At 46.9% G+C, this 25,427-nt stretch overlaps 1 protein-coding gene across 1 annotated transcript in view; it reads left to right on the top strand.

Annotated features, from left to right (window-relative positions):
- The window catches only part of ODAD4 (outer dynein arm docking complex subunit 4), a 28,946-nt gene extending 6,991 nt beyond the window's left edge, over positions 1-21,955 (top strand). The window contains exons 4-12 of the mRNA XM_056864684.1: positions 442-508; positions 2,795-2,955; positions 5,952-6,176; positions 9,719-9,926; positions 12,333-12,419; positions 13,470-13,666; positions 15,216-15,316; positions 17,327-17,405; positions 21,630-21,955. Coding sequence (XP_056720662.1) covers positions 442-508; positions 2,795-2,955; positions 5,952-6,176; positions 9,719-9,926; positions 12,333-12,419; positions 13,470-13,666; positions 15,216-15,316; positions 17,327-17,405; positions 21,630-21,955 — 1,451 coding nt within the window. The remainder of the gene's footprint in view (positions 1-441; positions 509-2,794; positions 2,956-5,951; positions 6,177-9,718; positions 9,927-12,332; positions 12,420-13,469; positions 13,667-15,215; positions 15,317-17,326; positions 17,406-21,629) is intronic.
- Positions 21,956-25,427: the final 3,472 nt, after the last annotated feature.

Raw genomic sequence — 25,427 nt, 5'->3', positions numbered from 1 at the left:
TCCTCCCCCGCCACGGCCATTTTAAATCTATCCCTGCTATGCTGTTATAAAAGAGGAGCAGGGCCTTTTCAGTGATGGCTACTGTCTTATCAAACTCCTTCCTGAAAGATGCTCAGCCTCTTTCTTCTTTTTGAGAATGATAGCATGCCACAGCACTGGGAAAAGCAAATCTGGCATTAATAATTATCTGGGAAAGGTTGAAAATAAAATCACTGTGTGTTCCCTTATAGAAGGTGGTGGTTTGTCTCTTTCTATTTCAAGAAAAATAAATCAGCTTGGGAAATGTACAGAAAAGGGACATCTGAAATAATCAGAGGGTGGGATCATATTACCTTAAGAGGCTGACTTTGGCTTCTCCCAAAATGGGTGCCTGCTTCTGTTTGTGGCAGGAGCTTTGTAAGGCTTTCCTGACCTCTTGGCTGGTACCTTCTCTCTCTGTAGGCCCTTCTTCTGTGAAACTGGAGAATAGAGGGGACCTTTGCTTTCTGAGCCGCCAGGCAGAGGTATGGTCTGACCAGCTTTTCCCAAAGTGGGTGTCTGACCTTGGGAGGGACTAGAAACCATGGTAATCAGGGAATGGCAAGGATCTCAGCCCATTATTCATAGTGGGTGGGATAAGTGGAAAACCTTTTATCCTCTAAATCGGTATCCCTGCTCCCCCAAATTTCACAGTATTGGTCTGTGGCAGCAAAAATGAACAGAATTTTATTCCAGCATAAACATTTAGTGGAGTAGATCTTATTTCTTCTGATGCAGTGGGTGGCTCTTCATTCCCCAAAAACCTGGGTCTCCCCATTCATTTACAAATGTTATCTAACTTAGAAAAACTAGTGAATGTTGTTTTTCATTATTACATTTGAATTTTACATAATTACAGTTCTTGGCATCTTCACGCTGCCGTTTTTTTTTTTTAAATACACCTACATCAAATGACTGTCTAGTGAGGAGCCACTAGATTGCATCTGAAGAAGGTGCCACTAGATTCCTGTTTGTTCAGGAGAATATAACAGAAGTGTGAGAATAAACACAACTATTTGTGAAAATAGTAATAACAGAGCACAACCCAGCTAAAGTTAAGCACTTCTCCTTGATCTCAGCAGAACTATCTCATTGAAATCAGTAGGATCTGAAAGTGTTTAACTTTGAGAGCAATCCAGAAGGGGTCTACTTGGAAGTAAGTCCCATGTTATTCAATGGGCTTACTCCCAGGAAAATGTCTTTTGGGTTGCAGTCTTAGGACTTTTATGCAGGGACGATTCTGGCTAAAACACCATCTGGAAAACATGGGCAAAATGTGCAGGGAGAGCGATGTGACCTCTGACGGGCAGAAAAGGCATACATAATCAAAAGGAAGCTCTGAAGCAGTTAGACTCATAGAATCATAGAGTTGGAAGGGGCCCTACAGGCCATTTAGTCCAACCCCCTGCTTAATGCAGGATCATCCCTGACAAGTGCTTGTCCAGCCTCTGCTTAAAGACTGCGGGGGGTGGGGGTGGGGTCACTACTTCCGTAGGTAGCTAATTCCACTGTCAAACAACTCTTAATGTAAATCCCCCCCAATATACAGCCAGTACCTTTCTGCACACAATTTTAAACCCATTATTGCGAGTCCTATCCTCTGCCGCCAACAGGAACAGCTCCCTGCCCTCCTGTTGGCAGGGGTGACCATGGGGAAACATCCCTGCATAAAAGGCCTTAGGCTAGATTTAAGACTTTTCTAAAGTGCTTTAAGCATCTCACATTCATTGCGTCACTAAGCTTTGCAACACTCCTCTTAGGTCAATATTGCTATCATCTTCTTAGCGCTGAGGCATCCTGAAATTAACTTATATAAGGCCACTTGCCACTAGTTTACCAAGGGCCAAACTAGACATGATGGTGTCCTTGCAGCAGCCATTCTAGAGTCATTTAAAAATGCCACGAGCCGCAGTGCAGAGTGGGCTAAGGAGCTCTTGTACTTTCCCCACACTGTCTCGGCACTTGAAAAGGTGCGGGGGAGGGGGGGGTTAAGGGGGGAAAGTACTGTGGTATAGTACTTGCGGCATTTTTCAATGGCATCATAGTTGTGGCGGCCACAAGGATGCTGTCATGTCTAGTTTTAGAGGAGGAATTGTTGTTGGATGAAGAAATCCTGACCTGCCTTCCTCATGGTTGGGCAGCCCATTCCTGGTGCGGGGGGGGGGGGTAGATCTGTGGCGGCTGGGAACAGTGCAACCACACTGCCTTCTTAGAGGCTTCCTGGCCGCTGAGGAGAAAAAAAACTTTTTTAAAAATTTAAAAGGGGAACATGCTGCCTGAGCAAACAGTGAGGCTGCGCCACCAAAAAAGGTAGCACAGCCACGCCACAGCTCAAGGTGGCATTCCTGGGCGAAAGGGGTTAGGAAGCTGACTAACGTCAGCTCTGCCCCTTGGAACACTTTGGGAACGCCCCCCCCCCTTTGATGCTGGCGCAGCCTGCCACTTCCGGGATTTAGGTCCCAGCGTGGTGGCAGCGGAGGCCCATGCCACTCTGGGGCGCCCAGGCACCACTGTGTGTGTCACCTGGGACAGTGTAAGTGCCTGTTATCCCAGTTTAAATGGGCACTTACGCCGACACAGACAGTCTGCTTTAATCCACATTGCTGAATTTATTCTGTGGCCCCCATGTTTGCCCAGCCTGGCATAGTCTGGTTTGCAGCTTTCTGCCGGCCAAACACATCTCTCCCCTGCCACAAGGAATACTGCCTTGGTAGTGGAAACCTGAAGCTTTTGCCCTAATTGCAAATGTGATTTTCTGTGTTTCTTGGTGGCAGAGTAAAAAAGCAAAACAGAAGCTTCAGGTCAAGTTCCCCCAAAAAGACACAAGGTATGGAAATCGGCAACAGGAGCCTGCGCGGAATGAGAAGACGGAACGGCAGCTCCTCGGGGAGCTCTACGTTGACAAAGCTTTCTTGGAGAAACTGCTCAAGGATGAAGGTTTTTGTTTATTGCTTCAGCTGGGGGTTTTGAGCTTCAGACACTCAAAATCAATCATGTCCACCTCCCTCCCCGCAACTGCGAGCAGTAGGGATGTGCAGGGGTAGACGGTTGATAAGGTGCTTTCTAAGGCGAAAGGTGGGATCCTACCTTAGGTAAGAGGAGGTTCTTTTAACGGAAGTGCTCTTTCATCAGAGGAAGAGCCATTTCAGCAGAAGGAAGCCTTCAAACTTTGCTTAGGAAAGAGGCAGGATGCAAGCCAACATTTTCAAATGAGATTCCTGGATCAGCTGGAAGCATGATGGGGGGTCATATGTGGGGGCGCATGCTCGGTTCAAGTAGCATGGTGATAAGGCTCAAAATAATTTGGGCAATGAATCAAGTGCATGTCCTAGATAGGGTTGCCAATTCTGGCTTGTGAAATTCCTGGCGATTTGAGAGTGGTTTCTGGGGAGGGCGGAGCTGAATGGCAGAGCACATCCTTCTGGGCCGCTTCTACCTGATAGGAGAACTGAGGCAGTTGTTTCAAGTGGCATACCTGGTGGGCAGCAACCTCTTATCCTGCCTAACTGTTGCAGCTGCCTGGAAGCTGGAGCAATTAATTCTTCTTGCCTGCTTTCCTCTTTTAAAAATAACTGTGTGTTTCCTGAAAGGCTTCCAAAACTCTCACCAGGGCAGCCAAAAGGAGAGCTGAATTCTCACAAGAGTTCGGAAACACCTTCTAGAGGAAGCATGGCTTGCCATGCTGTTCTTAAAGAGGACATGGGAAGAGGGCAAGGAGGATGGTTCACAGTATCTGTAAAACCACCACCACATTTCAAAGGAATCTATTTTCTTCCTTGTCCAGCTTTCACATCCATATGTAGTAAATGGGGTATACAATAGTATGAACGATCTTGCTGTTGGTCTCCAGCAACATTTACTTTCCAGTAAGAATCTTTTCTAGTCTCTTTATGGCTTCCTTTCCAGGTCTCAATCTCTTCTATGCAAAACTCTATAAAGAGAAGATAATTTTCAGGTTTATTCCAAGCCCTTTTGTTTTGTTGTTGCAATTTGTTTGTCTGGAAGGGTTTGTTTTTGTCTTGGTCACCAAGAAACCAGTGTTTTAATTAACACCCTTGTGGATTTGTTCACCTTTCCTAGTTTGTATGGCTTTTGAATGGTTTGCAATTTAAAAACATTGGCCAAAAAATTCTCCCACTGGATTTAAAAGATTATTTTTCAGAGCTGAAAGTCTTTTCTCCCATAAACAAATTCTGGCTGTCTTCCATAGTTGCTGTTTGTAGAAATGTAAGTACATGCTTTTATGTGAGTGTCCAGGAAGTGCCAAAAAGACAAATAAGTGAGTCCTAGATCAAATCAAACCTGAACTCTCCCTAGTCGCTAGAATGACTCAACTGAGAGCATTGTGCTTTGGTCACGTTATGAGAGGACAAGAGTCACTGGGAAAGGCAGTAATGCTAGAAAAAGTTGAAGGCAGCAGGAAAAGCGGGAGGTCCAACATGAAACGGGTTGACTCAATGAAGGAAGCCACAGCCCTCAGTTTGCAAGACCTGAGCAAGGCTGTTAATGACACTCACACACAGAGTACACACACTTTCCTACAAGGGTCTAGATAAGGTCTATCATGAGTGAAGGAAAGAGAGACTGAAAACTAGACACGATGGCATCCTTGTGTCTGCCATTGAAAACTAAGGTTTAAAAATACCACGACAACCCAATCCTGATTGGGCCTGCAGCCCAGCGGGCGGAAGCATTCTTGTTTCCCCCATGCCTTTTCCAGTGCTGAAACAGCCCCCACCCCATGTTGTTTCAGCACTTGAAAACACCAGCAGGGCAGACACAAGCATGGCATCATGTCTAGTCGGTCCAGTTCTCAAATGACTTGCTGTCTGTTTTCTTTGAGCAGTCGTTTGCTAATATGATGTTAGCAGTCCAGATGGCACTGTAGCACCTCCTACTGGCTCATCAGAAGTGTTACAACATACAGCACTCAAAATACAACAATTTTCTGGAGGGAAGATATAAGAAGGTCCCTACAGCACAGTGGTTCCCAACCTTTTTTTGACCAGGGACCACTAGGACTTTTTTGTTCGGTGCAGGGACCCCAAGGTTCAAAATTAAAATTCCGATAATTTGAAAATAAACTTTAATCATAACTGTTAGTTAAACATTAAACTTAGAATAATATTTGAATATATTTTTATAATAGAGAACTTTTAATTGAAAATATTAATTTATTATAGGTTTATAACTTTGTTTCGCGGACCTTAATTTAGTTCTCGCGGACCCCTGGGGGTCCGTGGACCCCCGGTTGGGAACTAGTGCTATAGCAGAAAGGCTTTGCCCTTGTGGGTCAGGGGATATAGAGACTTCAGAAAATGTCCTGATCCACAGTTCATTCTACCAAGAAGTCCGCACAAGGGTTCTTTTGCCTTTGCTTAACACTTTCCCTGACCAACCAGATGAGTTTCTGGCTAAGAAGCTCCTAACTGATGAAAAATCACAGTTTACACTCTTGACTAAATTCTGCACTGCAGCTATTAAAATACATCGTACCCTGACAGGATAAGAGTAAGAAATACTTTATTACTCAAAATATTAAGGAGGGTCTCACCAAATTATACGATGTTTATATAAATTTTATTCATACATATCATGTAATTTTTAGGCTTGGATTATTTGTAGTAGCAGTAGTAGCTATTGTTGTGGTTTTCTTACTATCTGTTGTGGCTTTTTTTTGCTGGTCAGTGACCGTATTAATAAATTATGATTCTTACAACAATTGTCCAAAATGGGGAGGTAAGGGAGCTCTTTGTATTTTACTACAGAGAGGAGGCATATATGTAAGCAGGAAGGTTCATCCTATTGATTGATTTGATTTCTACCTGGCACCCTTCCCAGCAAAGCCGGCTCAGGACGGCTATGAACCACACCTGTCAACAGGTGACCTCACCTTTTCTTCTCCTTTCTTTTGGCATTGGTCCTCTCTGCAGACTTGATCAAAAGTACAACAAAGCAGGGAATCACTGTGGGAGATCTGATCCAGGAAGGCCTTTCCTACCTGGACACCCGCACAGACTTTTGGCAGCAGCAGAAACCCATCTACGCCCGGATCAGAGATCGCAAGCTTGTGCTGAAAAGATGGACTCGAGATCAAAAGCGGAAGCCCTCGGAGGTGGCCAGATACATCCTCAAGAGCATGGAGGATATTGACATGTGTGAGTACTTGCGCTGCAAAAGGGCAGCCGGGGAGCTTCGTTAAATGGATATGTTTACCTGTCATAATTAATTATAGTTGTTTATGCATGGGTATTTTCACTCATGTTCACCCCCAGTCTGACTCGGTTGTTCCTTGGAGTTATGCATGTTTTCTGTCCATTAGAGATGAGCTCGCTGCCAGCCCTCACAAATCCCGGGACTTCCAGTTGCTGTGAAATCCCGATTCTTCGATCTCTCCTGAGATCAGCCCAGGTGAACTCTCCATTCATAAGCCAAGGCGCTTGACAGGGGAGTTGGGGGGGGGGGGTGATGCTTTTCTCCCAGTTAGCACCACAGCCAATTACAAGGCAAAGTTTCAAGGGGTGGGGACTCAAATGCTTCTTGATTTGAGCTTGGTGAGTGCTGGTGTATAGCAATTTTTGGATTCACAACAGAAAAGTGTGGGTCGAGCGAGCATCAAACCCCAGGTAAAACTCCCATGCATAAACAACCATAATTTCCTTCACTGTTGCCCTCCCTTTCTCCCCAACGGGGACCTAAAGTGGCTTATGTCATTCTCTCTTCTGTTTTATTCTCCCAACAGCCATGTAGGCAGAGCAGAGGGTACACTGAGTAAGAGAAAGCGATCTCTGCCCACTCCCACCCTGCATTGAGCAAAGCTACATAGCCCTTGAAGACTTAGGCTGACCCTTGCATCTTTGGGGCTCTGTCCCTGAATGTGTAAAATTGGAGACAGTGGTATCTGCATTTGCCACTCTTGCTGAAAGAGCTAGTTGTCAGCCACAAGCTGCAGTGCTCTGGAAGATGCACCTTTATTCTCCAGGGAGTGAACGGAACGCAGAACGAAAGGAAATGATCCTCAGCTTGGTCTCCATCCAGGGGAAGCATAGCTTGAACACATGAAACTGCCTTATACTGAATCAGACCCTTGGTCCATCAAAGTCAGTATTGTCTACTCAGACCAGCATCGGCTCTCCAGGGTCTCAAGCTGAGGTCTTTCACATCACCTACTTGCCTAGTCCCTTTAACTCACTGGTTCCCAACTGGGGGTCCATGGACCCCCAGGGGTCCGCGAGAACTAAATTAAGGTCCGCGAAACAAAGTTGTAAACCCATAATAAATTAATATTTTCAATTAAAAGTTCTCGATTATAAAAATATATATATTCAAATATTATTCTAAGTTTAATGTTTAACTAACAGTTATGATTAAAGTTTTTTTTCAAATTCTCAGAATTTTTATTTTGAACCTTGGGGTCCCTGCACCGAACAAAAAAGTCCTAGTGGTCCCTGGTCAAAAAAAGGTTGGGAACCACTGCTTTAACTGGAGATGCCAGGGATTGAACCTGGGACTTTCTGCATGCCAAGCTGATGCTCTACCACTGAGCTACAGCCCCTCCCCAATTATTAGTTCCCTGTGGCCAGATGTCAGGCTTCAGCAAATACACAGCATTTCAGGCAATAGACCTTCAATCCAGGCAGAGCAGCGATTCAAAGATTTATTTCAGAAAGTCAGTGATTTCAGTAAGAGACACGCAAGGCTGAAATACATGACAGGGGGAGTGTGGATACATTTATAGGGCTGATACAATAGGGTTACAGGAACAAAGAGACAATGTAGTCGTTTCCTGCTGGTAACGACTTAAGTAAAACTGAAACAGAAACAATTATGAACAATCAGTGGAGGAGATGGCCGAGCTCTCGGCTTTGTGTGCGGGACCCGATATCAGATCGAAGATTTACACGGGCGGGTCCCAATACAATTGTAAATCTCTGGGCGGAGCTCGTGTGCAAAACGGGGGCGGGGGGGGGGGAAGGAGTGCACGGAGAACTCCATTTTGTTTGCGGGGAAACCATCTTGTTTGAGGACGGAGCTGTCAGAAGCCCTATCTGACACCAGATCATTTTCATAGTTCAAAAAAAGAGAGCCCGCTTTGGGACTTGCTTTTAGCTAGGAACTTTCACTGGCCAGCTCCAAAGTCTCTTTTAGAAGCTACCCCCGGAGTTTTTTGATAGCCTGCATTCACTGGGATTGCTTCCTCCTGTGCCTGCTAATTGGTGGGAGGGGGCTGGTGTTTTGCGGCAGGCCTTGAAATCACAGAATCTGACCTGAGCCTCTGAACTGCTAGGCAGATGCATTTTGAGAAGGGGAGGGAGGATGAACAATTTTGCAAGGAGGCAGTAGGACCCCTCCCTGTACAAGAAATGAATATTTTATGGGGAGTTGGGTGTATTGCTTTGTGGGGAACCGAGCCTGTCTGTTCAAAGAGCTCCAGGGCTCTAGAGTTGTCCATTGTATCAGACAAAGAGGTACCTGACTTCATAACATGAGCACGCAGCCATTCTGATGCAGAAGAGAATGCATCAGATTTTGACCAGGGGAAGCCACGATGAAATCCTGGCTCCGCCCCACATCCTTGGGCCAGACACTCTCTTATCTAAGCTACTTCACAGGGGTTTTGTGAGGATAAAAGGGTGACTGGAGAGGAAAATGGTGTACCCTAACTTGGAGGAAGGGTGGGCTAAAATAATAACACCAAGAGGTGCTTGGGGCAAAAGGCGATCCTTTGGAAGGCCAAAAACTATAGCACTGGGAGGCTGGCAAAAAGATGATCTGAATCCTGACTTTGCAGGGTTGTTGCAAGGCTGAAAAGTTGTTCTGATGTGCTCTGTGTTTCTGAGAGGGAGTGAAGGGGGATGACAAATCGTATGCCCACTGATGATGGCCAAAAGCAACGTTCTCCTTTTGTGGTGAAGCCCCTGCCTTGCACACAGAAGGTCTCAGGTTCCATCCATGGCCCTTCCAGGTCAAAGGATCTTGGGTGTCAAGGCTGGAAAAGAACTGTGACTGACACCCTGGAGAGCTGTTGCTAGACGACCGTTGGGGACTCTGCCTATCCAGCTGCAGGGCAGATCAGAAGACAGTGGCAGGAATTACCTTGCAGGATCAGCTAAGGGCCTACTCAGGCCTACCATTTGATCTCCCCTGGTGGCTCAGCAGGCGTCCTGAGACAGGGCCTGACATACAAGCAAGGACCCGTGCTGCTGTTTTGCTTCTAAGCAACAACAAAAATCACCAGTGCTGTATACACGTAGTCACTCAAAAACCAGCACAGAGGCCAAGAAAAGACCCAAAGAAGTAAACTTGAATGAAACAACAAAATTATAATGAAGTCTCACAAGACTAATAACAAGTGTTATACCGTGTTCAACGCTACATGGTGGAATGTAGCCAGTCAAGTCAAATAACTATACAAATTGTCCATTGAAGTATATGGAATAAAGCAGCAGTGTAAATTCGGTGGAGAGACAATGAGGCGAGATGGAGTTCTAGTGAGCGTCTGTTTCAAGCTATCTTCAAGAGAGACCTCTTGGCCTCTGTGCTGGTTGTTTTGCTTCTGACAATGGGGGTAATGAGGGATTGCGTAGGAAAAACGTGTCCATCTGGGAAACCCCATTCCATTAGAGTCACTCGAGAATTACACCTCTGCCTAATGTGGGTGCGTGACGGCAGTTCTTTTTCCTCACCCCCCCCATCTCAGTGCTGACAAGCGGCTGTCCTGAGCGAAGCTGCCAGAAGGCTGAACAAGTGCTGAAGAAGATCCAGGGCTGGTCTGACGACGAGATCCCAAACCGAAGCGAGCTGCTGGGAAACCTATACAGTTGCATTGGGAATGCTCAGATCGAGATGGGGAACATGGGGGCAGCTCTGCAGAGCCACCGGCTGGACCTGGACATTGCCAGGGAAAAGTAAGAACGGAGCAAAGTCTCTCTTCTTCTGATGCCTGTTAATAGTGCCCAGTTCTGTGATGTTGGTGTGCAGCGGTGGTTGTGTGCTTTCGATCTTTGTCATGCAGGTTAAGGAATGTTGGAATCCTGGGATTCTCAGCCTGTGCAAAACAGAACACAAACCACAGCTTATTTTTGTGAAGGATAAAATGGAGGAGAGGAGAGTGATGTTAAGCCATTTTGGATCCCTATTGGGGAGAAGGCAGGGTGGAAATGAAGTAAATACATAGATGTTTCCTCCTCGGAGGAAAGGCCATATACGGCTTCTCCCAAGGTAGTCCAAGAGACTTATTCTAGATCTGCTCTTGGGCTGCTGGCCTGCAAAATGTTTAAAGCAGCACTGTCTTTGCTCATGGGTGTGCACAGGACAGCTACGCAGTGCAGGAAAAGGGCAATCTCGAATTGTGAGCTCAGAGAAACCAGTGGTTGAAATGGGGTATTGGAGGGAGAGAGAAGGATGAGAAATGTATACCATTTTCAAGGAGTTGGTTTTGTTCTCCAATATTGGGCATTTCTTGGCTGCCCCTTGATGGTCCATTGGCAAGGGGGTAGAAGGCCCCCGAGACCCCTTGAGTGGATGTTTTCTTTAGGAATGGGTTCAAGTCCTGTGACTGTTGTCACGGGCTGTCGGTTGTGTCATGTGGATTCTCAGAGTGACCATGCCCTCCCATTCCTGCCCCAGAAAGCAATATGGTTTTTTTTTAAAGGTGGCTTGCAACACATGTGCTCTGCTGAGTCCCCAGCTGAATTTTAGACTGAAAGCTTCTTAGCGCAAGAACCTGTTGTCAAAGAGCTCCAACCAGCCTCCACCCGCTGGAGCTGCTTTGGTTTAGTCAAAAGTTTCCCAAAAGGGACAAAACATTAAACTCCAGGCTTTCACCCCAAGTTTAATCAGTAGCTGCCACCAACTCTGGAACAAAAGTAAGCCTCCAGGCACAGGGTCCAGAGTAACCCCTGCCAAGCTTCAAAAGTTAAGTGTAACGCTTACCCTGCAAGGTAGAAGCCTGCCAGGGAAAGATTACACTCCAAAAAATGTCTTAGGTTTTTAGTAGGTGGTTTTTACACTCAAACAAGGCACTTAGAATTAGGCTTGGAATCCCAAAATCAAAAGACACCGTCCATTTAAAGGCTAACAATTTATTTTAAGATTCAGGCTGGTTTACAGGAAAGAAAAGGTTCATGAAGTTTCAAGCAAGAAAATAACAAACTATTTAGCATAGCTAACTAGTACATTCAAAAGCCTTTTTGGTTCAAAAGGATTGGCAAAGTTTTCTTGCATTAGATTTATAGTTACCAAGTTCCAAAGATGCTTCCAGCATTCAAAAGTTTCAAAAGGTTGTCCAAAGTTTTCTCCAAGCAGGTCAGCTTGACCAGAGATTCCCCCTCAAGGGCCAAAATCAAATGGGTTGTGATGCCGCCAGCACAGCTCTCCTGCTGTACCCCAAAGCGTGCATAGTTTGTTTAGGGTTGGTCTGTCCTTATATTCGTTTTCTCAAAAGGATGAGCTCATAGAAACCAATCGAGAAAACGAAAGCACTTAGCTGGTAATTAATCGCTTGGTCAGAAATGCTGACTCCTTAAGTGATGTGTTCAGGTGAGGAAGCTTACAGAACTACCTGCACCTGGACATTGTCATGATGGCCGACTGATTAATTACTAGGGCAAGGCACGGCCTTGCATTCCAGAAAGGGGAGAGAAGGCTTTAACAAGCACCAGCTGGGGCCCACCTCACTCCCTCCACAGAAGCAGTTTCAAAGTGTAACTATTTTACTGCTCCAAAATCCTAACTGCACAAAACTCATAGGCCTCCCAGGCCAGAACCAAGGAAATAACACACTCCAAGAATTTGAGGGACCTCAACTTCTTGACACCTGTTGTCTTGACTCAGTAAAGCACCCAACATTTTGACAGCATTATAGAAATCAGTCAGGCAGTGCGGGTGATGTGCAGAAGTTGAGGAAGGAACTCCCTGCCCCAGGATGTGGTAATGGCTGCCAGCTTGGAAGTCTTTAAGAGGGGATTGGACATGTTCATGGAGGAGAGGGCTATCCATGGCTACTAGTCAAAATGGATACTAGTCATGAGGGATACCTATTCTCTTGAGTATCAGAGGAGCATGCCTATTATATTAAGTGCCGTGGAACACAGGCAGGATAATGCTTCTGCAGTGGTCTTGTTTGTGGGCTTCCTAGAGGCACCTGGTTGGCCACTGTGTGAACAGATTGCTGGACTTGATGGGCCTTGGTCTGATCCAGCAGGGCTTTTGTTATGTTCTTATGATGGAGGGTGGGTACGGGAAAGGCCTCCCAGGGTATTTTGAATCTGATAATCCAACTTCTAAACATCTGGCTTTTGTTTCTGTTGTAGCGACCTGACTGATGCCATCTCCAGGGCCCTGGACAATATCGGCAGAGTGTACGCCCGCATGGGCAGTTTCCAGGAAGCAATCGACACGTATGTGGAAGCTTTGGCTACAGGGAACATCCCTCCCCAGCAAAGGCCCTCTTGCTTTCTGCAGTGAGGATAGTCTGCAGCCGACCCTTTTGTCTTTTCTTAAGTGGTGTCGCTGCATCCGCTAGTAAACTGGCTGGCCCTGGTGCCTGTCGGTGAAATAACAAAACCAGGCCCGCCACAAACAAAATAGCGGGCTTGACAGAGACTCCTGAGAAAAATGTAACTCTGTAAATTAACCAAAAGAAAAACACCCCGAAAGAGCCAGAGCATACTCTAGGTGAGAGTCATTTAAGGGAAAAGGTGTGTGTTTGTAACGGGAGGGTTTAGCCTGCCCGGCCCCCCCGAGGGCTTAGAAAATCCTTGAAGGAAGATTTAGAGAAGGGTGGGTTTTTCCAACCCCGACCCTCCCAACCCCCAGATAAACTGAACCTGGTTTATCTGTTTTGGCTTCCTGCCAAGGGGCCCTGGAGGGTTGTCACTTGGGAGAACTCTTGCCTTCTCACGTGATGAATTGTTAGCATTATTACAGATTTTCAGGTCCCAGTGCTCTGGGGACAAGCCCTAACAAGGAAACTGGTCTAATTTTTCCATGTGATACACCCAGGATCACACTTGTTTCCCACCACAGTCAGAGAACAGCCTGATTCCCCCCCCTAGCGGTGCTGCCAGATATGCTTGGTTAAGAGTGGTGGACTCTACTCTGGAGAACTGGGTTCAGTTTCCCATTCCTCCACATGAAGCCTGCTGGGTGACTTTGGGCCAGTCACAGTTCTCTCCGAACTCTCTTTGCCCCACCTACCTTCACGAGGTGTCTGTTGTAGGGAGGGGAAGGGATGGTAATTGTAAGCTGCTTTGAGATTCCTTAAGGTAGAGAAAAGCGGGGTATAAAAACCAACTCTTCTTCTTCTTGACAGGGGTCAGTGGTCTGCATACAGTGTTGTGGTGGCTTAAGGAGAGATAGACAGAAGATGTTTGGCCTTCAGGGTGTTTGGGGGACCCCCCCTCCCAAAAAAACCCTTTTTTAAGAGTTCTGTTTTTTTAATTGCAAAGGTGGGAAGAGAAGATTCCACTTGTGAAGAGCAACCTGGAGAAGACGTGGCTGTTCCATGAAATTGGCAGGTGCTACCTGGAGATCAACAAAGCAGCTGAGGCTCGGGACTACGGGGAGAAATCTTTGGCCTGCGCAGAGGAGGAAGGAGACATCGAGTGGCAGCTGAATGCTGGCGTCTTGGTGGCACAAGCCCAAGGTGAACAGCTTTGCTCCTAGACAGCTTTCTTAGAATCATAGAAGCATAGAGATGGAAGGTACCCCCAGGGTCATCTAGTCCAATCCCGTGCACAATGCAGGAAATTCACAACTACCTCCCCCCCACCCCCCAGGAGACCCCTACTCCACACCCAGAAGATGGCAAAAAAATCCAAACAAACACCCTCCAGGATCCCTGGCCAATTTGGCCTGGAGGAAGATTGCTTCCTGACCCCAAAGTGGCTATCGGCACTACCCTGGGCATCTTTTTTAGCAAGGTTCTATTTGTCCAACAGTGATGGTTGGGAGGCATCATTTTAACGTATGGATGCTTGTGGCCCTTGATGACTGCAGGAGGGAGACAACCCACAAGTGTAGGGTTGCCCCTTATAGAGCCGCTGTGCAAGCTTGCACCTGTTGAACTGCTGTCTGTTCAGCACAGGAGCCTCTGTGAGGAAAGATGTTGCAACCATATTGTGCAAAGCAGATAGAGCAATCCCCCTGGGGTGGAAACATTGCAGACGCACCTGCAGATTTCTTTGAGAGAGGGAAGGACATGGCTTAGCAGCTTGTTGATTGAGAGCCATCCCTGAAAAAGGCATAAGGAAGCCCTAAACTGTGAAGGTAAAAGCTTTTTTGGGATGTACGGAGTTAGCCTTGGTCAAACTATTGCTTGAGGATAAGGAGGCTGCCATACCCCATGCAATGGCAAAATTCTGCTTTCTAGCTGTTAAGAGAAATGCACTCACAATGCACTCACAAGTAAGAAGGTGGATTAATGGCCTTATATACACAGTACTGACTTATATTGTAGCTGAGGTGCACATAATTTACTCATGGTAGCTATAGAACTATCATTAGCTCATATGTTCAGTCAGGGTTTTTAGTTTCTGACTTTATAGTTTCTTTTTTTTCTTGTTTCTCTACAACTACTGGTTGTAACTTGTATGTATGCTGTTCTTTGACTGTAACAATAAAGATGATGATGCTCTTCCCCCCTCCCCCCCACATAGCTGAAAAGGATATGTGGCCCTCTTCTTTGCCGCTGGTTGCTGCAGGGAGCTCAAATAACATAGAATAGAATCATAGAGTTGGAAGGACCACCAGGGCCATCAAGTCCAACCCCCTGCACAATGCAGGAAATTCACAACTACCTCCCCCCTCCACACCCCTAGTCCAGCAAGTGATCATATGAGCCTGCATGGTGTAGTGGTTAAGAGTGGCAGGACTCTAATCTGGAGAACCGGGTTTGATTCCCCACTCCTCCACATGAAGCCTGCTGGGTGACCTTGGGCTAGTCACAGTTCTCTTCGAACTCTCAGCCCACACAGAAGCAGGCAACAGCAAACCACCTCTGAACCTCTCTTGCCTTGACAACCCTATGGGGCCGCCATAAGTCAGCTGTGACTTGACAGCACTTTACACACACACACACACACACACACACACACGATCATATGGAAGGAGGTTTTTCGCTGACAGCTGTATTTGGAGTTATAAAGTGTTGTTTTTTTTGTAAACTTTATTTTAAACTGACGATTGACTCTCAGTGAAAATGGAGGATTTCCATTCGGCGGTCACGCACTTCGAGAAGGCGCTGGAGAAGGCGAAGCGCATCCACAATGACGCGGCTCAGCAAGCGATCATCATTGTAAGCAATCGGCTGGAATCTGGAAGGGGAAGGGGAGGGCGATGTGGCAGGAGAGCAAAGGCACCGTAGGGAGGAGCAAAACCGTTACTGCCTTTGGGTAGCCATCAAAGCTCTTCAAAGCGGGGGTTGCAGCTCCTGTGGGCTGGCTGAGGCGTTGGGTCGGAATTGCCCCATCTGCTGTGGGTTCGGGCCACTCAGAATGAAGGTCAAACAGCACCCAAAGAGGTGGGTGGTGGGACAAACGATGGGGGAGGGTGTTTTTTCAAGCCATCATGCCTTGTTTGTGGCCCTCCCCATAGCAGTGGAAACAGGATGCTGGACTAGATGGAACTGGTTCAATCCAGTCAGAGCGTTCTTACATTCCAGCCACTGCATTTGCACTGGGTCTTTCGGCTCCTAAGGGGCCCCACAGTCCTCTGCTGCCTCTTGCTGAGAGAGCCAGTGTGGTGCAGTGGTTATGGATGGCGAATTGTAATCTGGACAACTGGGTTGATTTCCCCAACTCCTCCCCATGAAGCCTGCTGGGTGACCTTGGGCTAGTCACAGCTCTCTCAGAACTCTCTTAGCCCCACCTACCTCACAAGGTGTTGTTCTGAGGAGGGGAAGAGAAGGTGATTGTAAGCTGCTTTGAGACTCCTTAAAGGTAGAGAAAAGCAGGGTATGAAACCCTTCTTCAAGTGCTGTGATTAAATAAGAGACCCAGCCAGTCCTCCCTGGTTTCAGTTTATTGATTCTCCCTTCAGCCATCCAGGCAGCAGCTGCTGCCACCGCTGCCATGCCACCCTTCTGTCAGTAGTCCCCATCACTTGGCCACATCCTTCTCCTCAGCCCGCCAGAAAACGATGTGGCCCTTCCGCTGCTTCTGTCGCCTGCTGAAAAGTCTCAGGCTGCCAGGTTTGCTCCACCAAACTTTGCCCTCTGCTGTGCTGCCCCCTTTTCAGCCAGTGTGATATAGTGGTTAAGAGCGGTGGTTTGGAGCAGTGGAGTCTGATCTGGAGACCGGGTTCGATTCCCCACTCCTCCACATGAGCGGCGGAGGCTAATCTGGTGAACTGGATTTCTTTCCCCACTCCTGCACACGAAGCCAGCTGGGTGACCTTGGGCTAGTCACTCTCAGCCCCACTGACCTCATAGGGTGTCTGTTGTGGGGAGGGGAAGGGAAGGTGATTGTAAGCTGGTTTGAGTCTCAAGTGGTAGAAAAAGTTGGCATATAAAAACCAACTCTTCTTCTTTCAGAACAAACAAGAAGTGTTTCCCACCCCCCACACACAGACATACACACCAGGTAGTCATAGAATCATGGAGTTGCAAGGGGCCATACAGGTCTTCTAGTCCAACCCCCCACTCAATGCAGGATCAGCATAGCGCATCCCTGGCAAGTGCTTGTCTAGCCTCTGCTTAAAGACTGCCAGTGAGGGGGAGCTCACCACCTCCCCAGGTAGCTGATTCCACTATCAAACAACTCTTACTGTAAGTTTTTTCCCCTAATATCCAGCTGGTACCCTTCCTCCTGCAATTTAAACCCATTCTTGCGAGTCCTATCCTCTGCTGCCAACAGGAACAGCTCCCTGTCCTCCTCTAAGTGACAGTCCTAAATACTTAAAGAGAGCAATCATGCCCCCTTCCAACCTCCTCTTTTCCAGACTCCCTCAGCTTTTCCTCGTAGGGCTTGGTCTCCAGGCCCCTGATCATCCTTGTTGCTCTCCCCTGCACCCACTAGATTCTGTCCACATCCATTTTGAACTGGTGCCTCCAGAACTGCACACAGTACTCCAGGTGTGTCCTGACCAATACTGTATACAGTGGAACTATGACATCTTGCGATTTGGAGGTTATGCCTCTCTTAAGAGCTTACACGACAGTATCACCCTGTGCAAACTGCACTGCAAATGGAAGTTTTTTAACAGGTGGGGCTCAGCTTCTTCCAGGCCTGTCTTAACATCCTGGTCTGCCCCTGCTAGCAAGGCCTGCCTGAGGCTTCCCACTTAGGGCCCTTCTTCCTGTTTGCAGGCCCTGGACGAAGCCAACAAAGGGTTCATCAAGGAGCTGAAGGAAGAACAGCGTCTTGAGAGGCTGCGCGATCTGAGAGGTTGGTTGATGCCCCCAAGTGGTGTCCAGAAGGTCCTAAGGCCCGCCTTTCTCTGCAGGGGGACAAGCAAGCAGCCTTGCTAAGTGGGTGATGAGCGGGGGAGGTTAGCTAGCTCCAGCACCCACTTACTGAAAAGATGTGCAATTGGGTCTTCCTTGAGCAGCAGATCTGGTGTGTGGGGTGAACGATGTTCAGATAGGCTTAAGAATATGGAGTGGGGGGGTTGATGGAATTGGGAGCCCCTTCCTGTTCTTCCTTAGCCCTTTGTGGAGCTTGTCCAAAGGAACTGCTTCACTAAAAGCCAATTTTATAGGTTCACTGGAAAGATGTGAAATAATCCAAGGCCATCCTACAAAGTTTTCAGGATGAAAAGCCCGCAGCTGTGTGCCAAAAGTTGAAAAGATTATTTCTGTCCCTGTAGCCACTGTCCCTTTGGAAGTCCTCTTTTTCTCTATGGGGCCCCTTGCAGGATTTCCCGTTAGGGTGGGTAGATCCTCATGCTGTGTTTTCGTAGTTGAAAACCTAGACTGCTGTACCTTCGAGCTCATTTGAAGAAACTGTAGCTTTGTATGTAACTTTTAAAAAATGCAAAGATATATATTGAGGGAGTGCAGAAAGCAAGATGATTGACTCCCAATTCTGAGTTGTCCAAATCCACTTGACGATTGGTTTGAAGAAAAACGAAAGGAAAGATGTTTTTTCTGTGTTCTGCCACTAATGTATGGAATTTATTGCTATAAAAATCTGGCGATGGCTGCTAAGTTGATGGTTTTTGGAATATTTGTTTAGGGAATGTTTTATGCAGCCTCTGGAGTCCTGCTTCCAAGTAAAAATACCCTAATGTTATAATGAATTATCAACATAAACAACAAAACAAGCAATTTAAAACAAGCCCAGGACATAAAGATATCCATAAAACAGACCCTAACAGAATTAAAAAGTTTAAAGCCCTTGGTTAAAGGCCTGGGTGTAAAAAACTGTCAGTCTCTAAAAGTGTGTGGTGGATAGTAAGCAAGCTCCAAGGGGTGGGGGTTTCCAAAGGCAAGCTGGCACCACAGAAAATGCCCTTGTTTCCACTTGCCCCTCGCCTCCCTCTGAAGATAAGGGCCCAGACAACAGGGCTTGGCAGGCGGATTTTAACTGGCCGGCTGGAGAGTATGGAAAGAGACAGTCCCTCTGGTGGTCTCAAGCCATTTAGGGCTTAAAAGGTAAGAACCAGCACTTTGAATTGTGCCTGGAAACAGATGGGTACCCAGTGCAGATCCTTCAGCAGGGGGGGCAACACAGTATTCCAGCACAGATTACTTTGAAAGGATTATAGCTAGCAGTGGCTAATAGCCTTAATATTTAATAATGGAATTTCCATATTTAGGGGCAGTCTGTCTCTGCTTACCAGGTGCTGGGAGGTGGGGGAGTAACCAGCCAGGGTGACCAAATGCAAAGGAAAGCAAGGCTTTTGTACTTTTGATTTGTATCCAAGAGGGAATTCCATCAGGTGCAGTTAATTTCTCAAGAGTGAGAAAAGCTGGAATTCCCTCTTCCCCCACGCCTTTGAATGCTGCAGGAGCCCTGCCCTCCTGTCCTATCTGTTGACCCCATAAGTGACCATGGAGGGCTATCAATTCCTCCTTGCGAATTTTTAATGGGGCTGGCGAGGGAACACATCCTGCCTAGCAACAAGAGGGCCGCTAACTCACTCCCCAGGCCTTCTCATCCCTTGTCTATCTCTTGCCAGGGTTCCAGCTCAGGGGCTGTGGCTCAGTGGTAGAGCCTTTGCTTGGCATGCAGAAGGCCCCAGGTTCAATCCCCGGCATTTCCAGTTAAAGGGACCAGGCAAGTAGGTGATGTGAAAGACCTCTGCCTGAGACCCTGGATAGCCTCTGCCGGTCAGAGTAGATAATACTGACTTTGATGGACCAAGGGTCTGATTCTGTATAAGGCAGTTTCATGTGTTCCTGCCCTGCTTTCAAAACATTTCCTTAAGTCACTGCAGATGACAGAGCATCCCAAGGGAACGTAGAAGCCACACCAGTGTGTCGGAGCCATTTGGCAGGCAGTGGTCCGCAGTGTGAGCAGCCCGGCTGTATGGTGGTGGCTGGAGATCTCCCACTATTACAACTGATCTGCAGGCAACAGAGATCAGTTCACTGGCAAAAAAATGGACACTTTGGAAGGTGGACTCTATGGCATTATGCCCCACTGAAGTCTCTCCCCTCTCCAAACCCCGCCCTACTCATGCTCCACCCCACCAAATCTCCGGGTATTTCCTAACCTGGAGCTGGCAACCCTTGATGTAGTTTCTTGCAATTTGCAAAGGCCTGTCTCCTTGCTATCCATTAGATGACCCACCAGTGGGATTGGCTGCAGCCACTAATGGGGCAGGAAAACGACTGCTCTACACAATCAGGAAATGCATCTTAATTTTCCCGTGATAAAAGCCCATTTCCTGGGAGGCCACTGGCAAGGCTCTCTCTGTGCAAAGACTTTAAAAAAATATGTGACGCTATATAGATATCTTGAAGTGCTGTATACAGGTTTGCCTGTGGGTGGCAGCATTCTTCTAGTTTTCCTCTTATAAACCAACACAAAATGTTGTGCCAGCTTTCACACTCAGCAGAGCTCTTCATCAGGCTGGATGTGACAAAATAAAAAAAGAAAGGGTGGAAAGCAGTCTCTTCTGGCCATGGTGTTGAGGGTCTTATTTTGTATGCGTTGTCGGAGGGTAGGGTTGCCAGCTCGTTTGGGAAATACCTGGAGATTTTGGAGGTGGAGCCTGAGGAGGGTGAGGTTTGGGGAGAGGGACGTCAATGGGATACAATACTATAGAGTCCACCTTCCAAAGCGACCATTTTCTGCAGCTGAAAAGATCTCTGTTCTTGGAGATCAGTCGTCATCCCAGGAGATCTCCAGCCATCACCTGGAGGTTCGTGACCCTATCTGAGGGACACTTCTGCCAGTTTTATGAGTTATGTAGCTTCAGAATAGAAGCTTGAAATCCCTTTGGAGGTGTTTGATGTAGGTTTTAGTGCCTTGAATGTCTCATGCCGAATCTTTATTTTAGAGTCAAAAACCCAAAGGTTACAATGCTGCCTCCTCACCTTTCCTCACCCCTGAGCTCTTTCAGAGGGCACTTGTATTACGTAGGACAGAGCAGATGGCTTCAAGGCACACTTCTGTAGAGGGCACAAAAGTCTTAGGTCATTTATGCATGGAAACTTTACCTGAGGTTTGTTGCTTGCTGAACCCACACCTACCTGTTGGGAATCTATGCACCAGCAGTCTCCAAGTTCAAATCAGGTCCCTGCCCCTTTAAATGCTGCTTTGTAATTGGGAGCCAGCATGATATTGTGGTTAAGAGCCGTGGTTTGGAGCGGTGGAGTCTGATCTGGAGAACCAGGTTTGATTCCCCACTCCTCCACATGAGTGGCGGTGACTAATCTGGTGAACTGGATTTATTTCCCCACTCCTACACATGAAGCCAGCTGGGTGACCTTGGGCTAGTCACACTTTCTCAGTCCCACCCACCTCACAGGGTGTCTGTTGTGGGGAGGGGAAGGTGATTGTAAGCCAGTTTGATTCTCCTTTAAGTGGTAGAGAAAGTCGGCATATAAAAACCAACTCTTCTTCTTATTTCATAGAACTTACTGTGAGAGATAATAAAAAAATATTTTAAGAACAAAAACCGGAACAATCTGAAAGCAGGGGGGAGAGAAATCTAAGCCTCGTTTTTAAAAAAGCCTTTCTTCTGCTCTGAAAGAGCTCCAAGGAAGCATTTGTATCCCTGCCTCTTTACATGCTGCTTTGTAATTGGCTACATGCTTTCTGTGATAGAACCCAAGCTTGGGTGTCCCGTGCTTTGCCTTATGCAGGGGGATTTCACCCGGGTTGAGCTCAGGGGAGAGGAAAGGGAAGGTCCACGATTTGTGAGGGCTGGCTGTGAGGTCTTCTCTAAAGGACGGAAAACTCATGCATGACTCCAAGGAACAACCGAGACAGACTGCGGGGTGAACGTGAGTGAAGGTACCCATGCATAAAGGACCTTACGCAGTCCCTTCTGCAGAGCCTCTAATGGGAAATCAACCCCCTCCACTGAGTCTGCCCATAGTGACAGACTTGTTGAGTTTTAGCCGTGGGCAAGCCACTTTCTCTCTCAGCCTTGGTGGGTCCAGGAATAAAGATGAGGCTTTAAAGAGGGTCTCTTCTGAACCTCCCTTTCTTTCCCAGAGTTAGAAGATGAAGAGGAGGAGGAGGAGGAGGAGGAGGAAAGCGAGGAAAACTTTGACCAGGGCGCTTCAGGAAAAGAAAGTGACCAAGAGCGAGAGGCTACGGCAGAAAAACAAGAAGAGGAAGCAGCTGAGAAGACAGATGCCAAGGGAGAAAACGAGGTAGCAGGTGCCGAGGGAGCAGAGCTAGACGGGTCTAAGGAGGGGCCGGTGGAAGATGGGGAGAGAGAAGCTGGGCAGGAGAACCTGGGGGGACAGCCTGAAAGAGCAGAAGAAGCAGAGAAGGAGGAAGCCCCAGAAGAGCTGAGCGAGGACATTCCAGGATGAGGCACTTTGGAAGCTCTTGGCTTGTAGGAGTCTCTGTGCTGGGGTCAGCCAGGTCTCTCTAATAATACTTTCTCCATGAGCCACTCTGGGTGCCTTGCAGGCCTTTCAAAAAAAAAATGACCATTTTGCTTTTTGGATAGGTCCTAAGTAGATTCCAAGAATGTAGGAAATTCTGTCACTGCAGGTAAGATGTCCCTGGACTCTCCAGTTGGTCTAAGCAATCAGATGAAAGGAACCATTAAAGATTCTTCTTGATATATTTTAATATGTCCTCTTCTTTTTCCTACTGACCAGCCAGATCGATTAAGATCACACTTACTTGCCAGCCAGCTAGTGGATAAAACGAATCTCCAAAATTGGTTACATTCCTTGATTTATATCAAAGGAGCAATGAACTCCCTCTTGTTCCTTCCTTGGGGTCCCAGAGTCACCTGTCAATGCATCCATAGAATCCTACCTTTCATTTAATGATGGAAAATATATAGTTTTGCCGCTTAAGTCAACAAGGGTTAAGGACTAAACATAGTGTTAAGGACTAAATTTAAGTTCCAGAACACATGTTTCCCAGTAGCAAAAGACTGATCCACACAGGCCACAGTCTAGCTTGCTGTTGCCCTTGTGGCTTTTGAGATCTCAATGATATACATACAGATGCACACATACATAGGTGCAGGTCTACTTTTTGGCAGATTTGTTACATTGTGGGTGTGAGCAGAACAATTGCGTCCATACTGAATGCAAGAGCGGAGGATATTGCGTGCATGAATTAGCCTCAGAATGCAGCACACCATTTTCAATTTAGGAGTTCATAGATTTGTTTGAGGATTCTTTGTTAAGAAGGTAAAGGTCCCCTGTGCAAGCACCGGGTCATTCTTGACCCATGGGGTGATGTCACATCCTGATGTTTCCAAGGCAGACTTTGTTTGCGGGGTGGTTTGCCAGTGCCTTCCACAGTCATCTTCCCTTTACCCCCAGCAAGCTGGGTACTCATTTGACTGACCTCGGAAGGAGGGAAGGCTGAGTCAGCCTTGAGCCTTCTACCTGAAACCGACTTCCGTCAGGATCGAGCTCAGGTCGTGAGCAGAGCTTTTGACTGCAGTACTGCAGCTTAACACTCTGAGCCACGGGGCTCCTGATTCTTTTTTAACACAGGCCTTTTTCACTCCCCAGATAATAGCTTTCAGGATTTCAGAATCCTGGTCCCACTAGCAAGATACTGAACATATGCTGTTGTGAGATGGATACAACTGGCAGATAAGTTCTTATCTTTGATCACTGGTCGGTACACACTGGCCCGCTTGCACACAGAAGGAGGGGGAAAGACTGATGTTACAGTGATAAGAACGATTCATCGTTGCTCAGTTCAGGGAATTGTGAGCACAGTGTGCTTCTTGCAGCCAGAGAGAATGTAAGAGTGCTTGTGCTGGATCAAACTGATGGTCCATCTACAGAGTGGCTAACCACGTGGCCCCAGAAGACCTATAAGAAAGGCTTGGACACCAAAGCATTGATATTCAAAGAGTGACTGCCTCTGGAAGTGGAGGTTTCATTTAGTCATCATGGCTAATAATCATTGATGGACCTCTTCTCCATAAATGTCCCCATTTAAAGCCAACTAAACTAACTGCACTAGAAAGAGGAGAAAAAAAATACCCACTTTCTCTACCTCATGCATAATTTTATGAACAATCCTTAGTAATCTTTTCTCTAAATGAAAAAGCCCCAAATTCTTTTAAGTTTTCTCATACAAAAGGCCCTCAGACCCCATAATCACTTTGGTTGCCCATTTTGCACTTTGTTCCTGGATCAGTGGTGGAAAGTGCTGTCAAGTCGCAGCCGACTTATGGTAACCCCCATAGGGGTTTCAAGGCAAGAGGCGTTCAGAGGAGGCTTGTCATTGCCCGCCTCTGCATAGCGATCCTGGACTTCCTTGGTGGTCTCCCATCCAAGTACTAACCAGGACCAACCTTGTTTAAGCTTCCATGATCTGATGCGATCAGGCTAGCCTGGTCTATCCAGGTCAAGACAATGTTCCTGCATTAAAATATCCTTTTTGGTGATGCAGTGACCAGAACAGTACATACTGTCCCAGATGTGGATACATTGTAGATCAGTGTTAAGGACCTTATGAGACTGTTTTATTTTTCAGTCCTTTCTAATAATCCCCAAAACAGAATATAACAGTTTCTACCAATTTACATGGAATGGTGTTAAATTTGATCTTCGTGGATCCTGTTATAAAAATAATTGTTAGATTTGTTCTCTACCAGTCCTCTGGAAGGAGGCAGGTTTTCATAAAGTTGCATATTTCTGTCAGATCAACATTGCATTTATGTTAATGGAAAACCTTCGACTTAGCTCTTGTCCCATTTACTTGGCTTGATTTCCCCAGTACTCAAAAACAATGGCTCTGGCATGAACAATTGCCCCACAGTGGAAATGGATGAGAAGAATTATTTCAGTTTCTCTGCAACTGCCCAAACTTCCTTTAACAGTCCTTTCACCCCTTTGTCATTTATGGGGCCCATCCCCTCTCGGGCTGGCTTCCTACTTCTGTTGTATTTGAAGAAACCTAGGGTTGGCTCCAGATAGCTTTTTCATTGGTGATGGGATCTGTGCTGGCAGTGACAGTCTAAGAAAGGGAACTTGGGGTGGTAGTGGATAGCTCAATGTAAATGTCAACCCAGTATGTGGCTGCTGTGAAAAAGTCATAGAATCATAGAGCTGGAACGGACCACCAGGGTCATCAAATCCAACCCTCTGCACAATGCAGGAAATTTACAACTACCTCCCCCCCACACCTAGTCAAAACGAATACTAATCATGATGCATACCTATTCTCTACAGTATCAGAGGAGCATGCCTATTCTATTAGGTGCTGTGGAACACAGGCAGGATGCTGCTGCAGTCATCTTGCTTGTGGGCTTCCGAGAGGCACCTGGTTGTCCAGTGTGAACAGACTGCTGGACTTGATGGGCCTTGGTGTGATCCAGCATGGCTTTTCTTATGGATTAGAAGCCCCTGCCTAGCAGCAGCCTCAGTTGCCACAGCTGCTGCTAACAGCAAGTGCTTGAATCAAATGCTACATACCTTGAACAGCCAAGTCAAGCCCCGCCAACCTCAAGGAAGTTAAAGCAGCCCTGCCAGCCCAGTTGTGGGAAGAGGAGAATATTTTTTCATTTGAAGTACTTTTATACTGCCTCATGGGGGGATAGGGATGCCAGCCTCCAGGTGGGACCTGGGAATCCCCTGAAATTACAGCTCATCTCCAGACTATAGTTCCCCTGGAAAAAAAAATGGCTGCTTTGGAGGGTGGACTCTATGGCATTGTACCCCACTGAGGTCCCTTTCCTCCCCAGGCTCCATCCCTAAATCTCCAGGTGTTTCCCAGCCTGGATCTGGCAACTTCCCCCCCCCCCACCCTCACTTGAATTTACAAGCCAACTCTCTCCCTACCCTAATATTTTTAGTA

This window comes from Euleptes europaea, chromosome 18 (genome assembly GCF_029931775.1).
Source record: "Euleptes europaea isolate rEulEur1 chromosome 18, rEulEur1.hap1, whole genome shotgun sequence".
NCBI classification, from domain to species: Eukaryota; Metazoa; Chordata; class Lepidosauria; order Squamata; family Sphaerodactylidae; genus Euleptes; species Euleptes europaea.
This window is presented reverse-complemented; position numbering and strand designations above follow the sequence as displayed.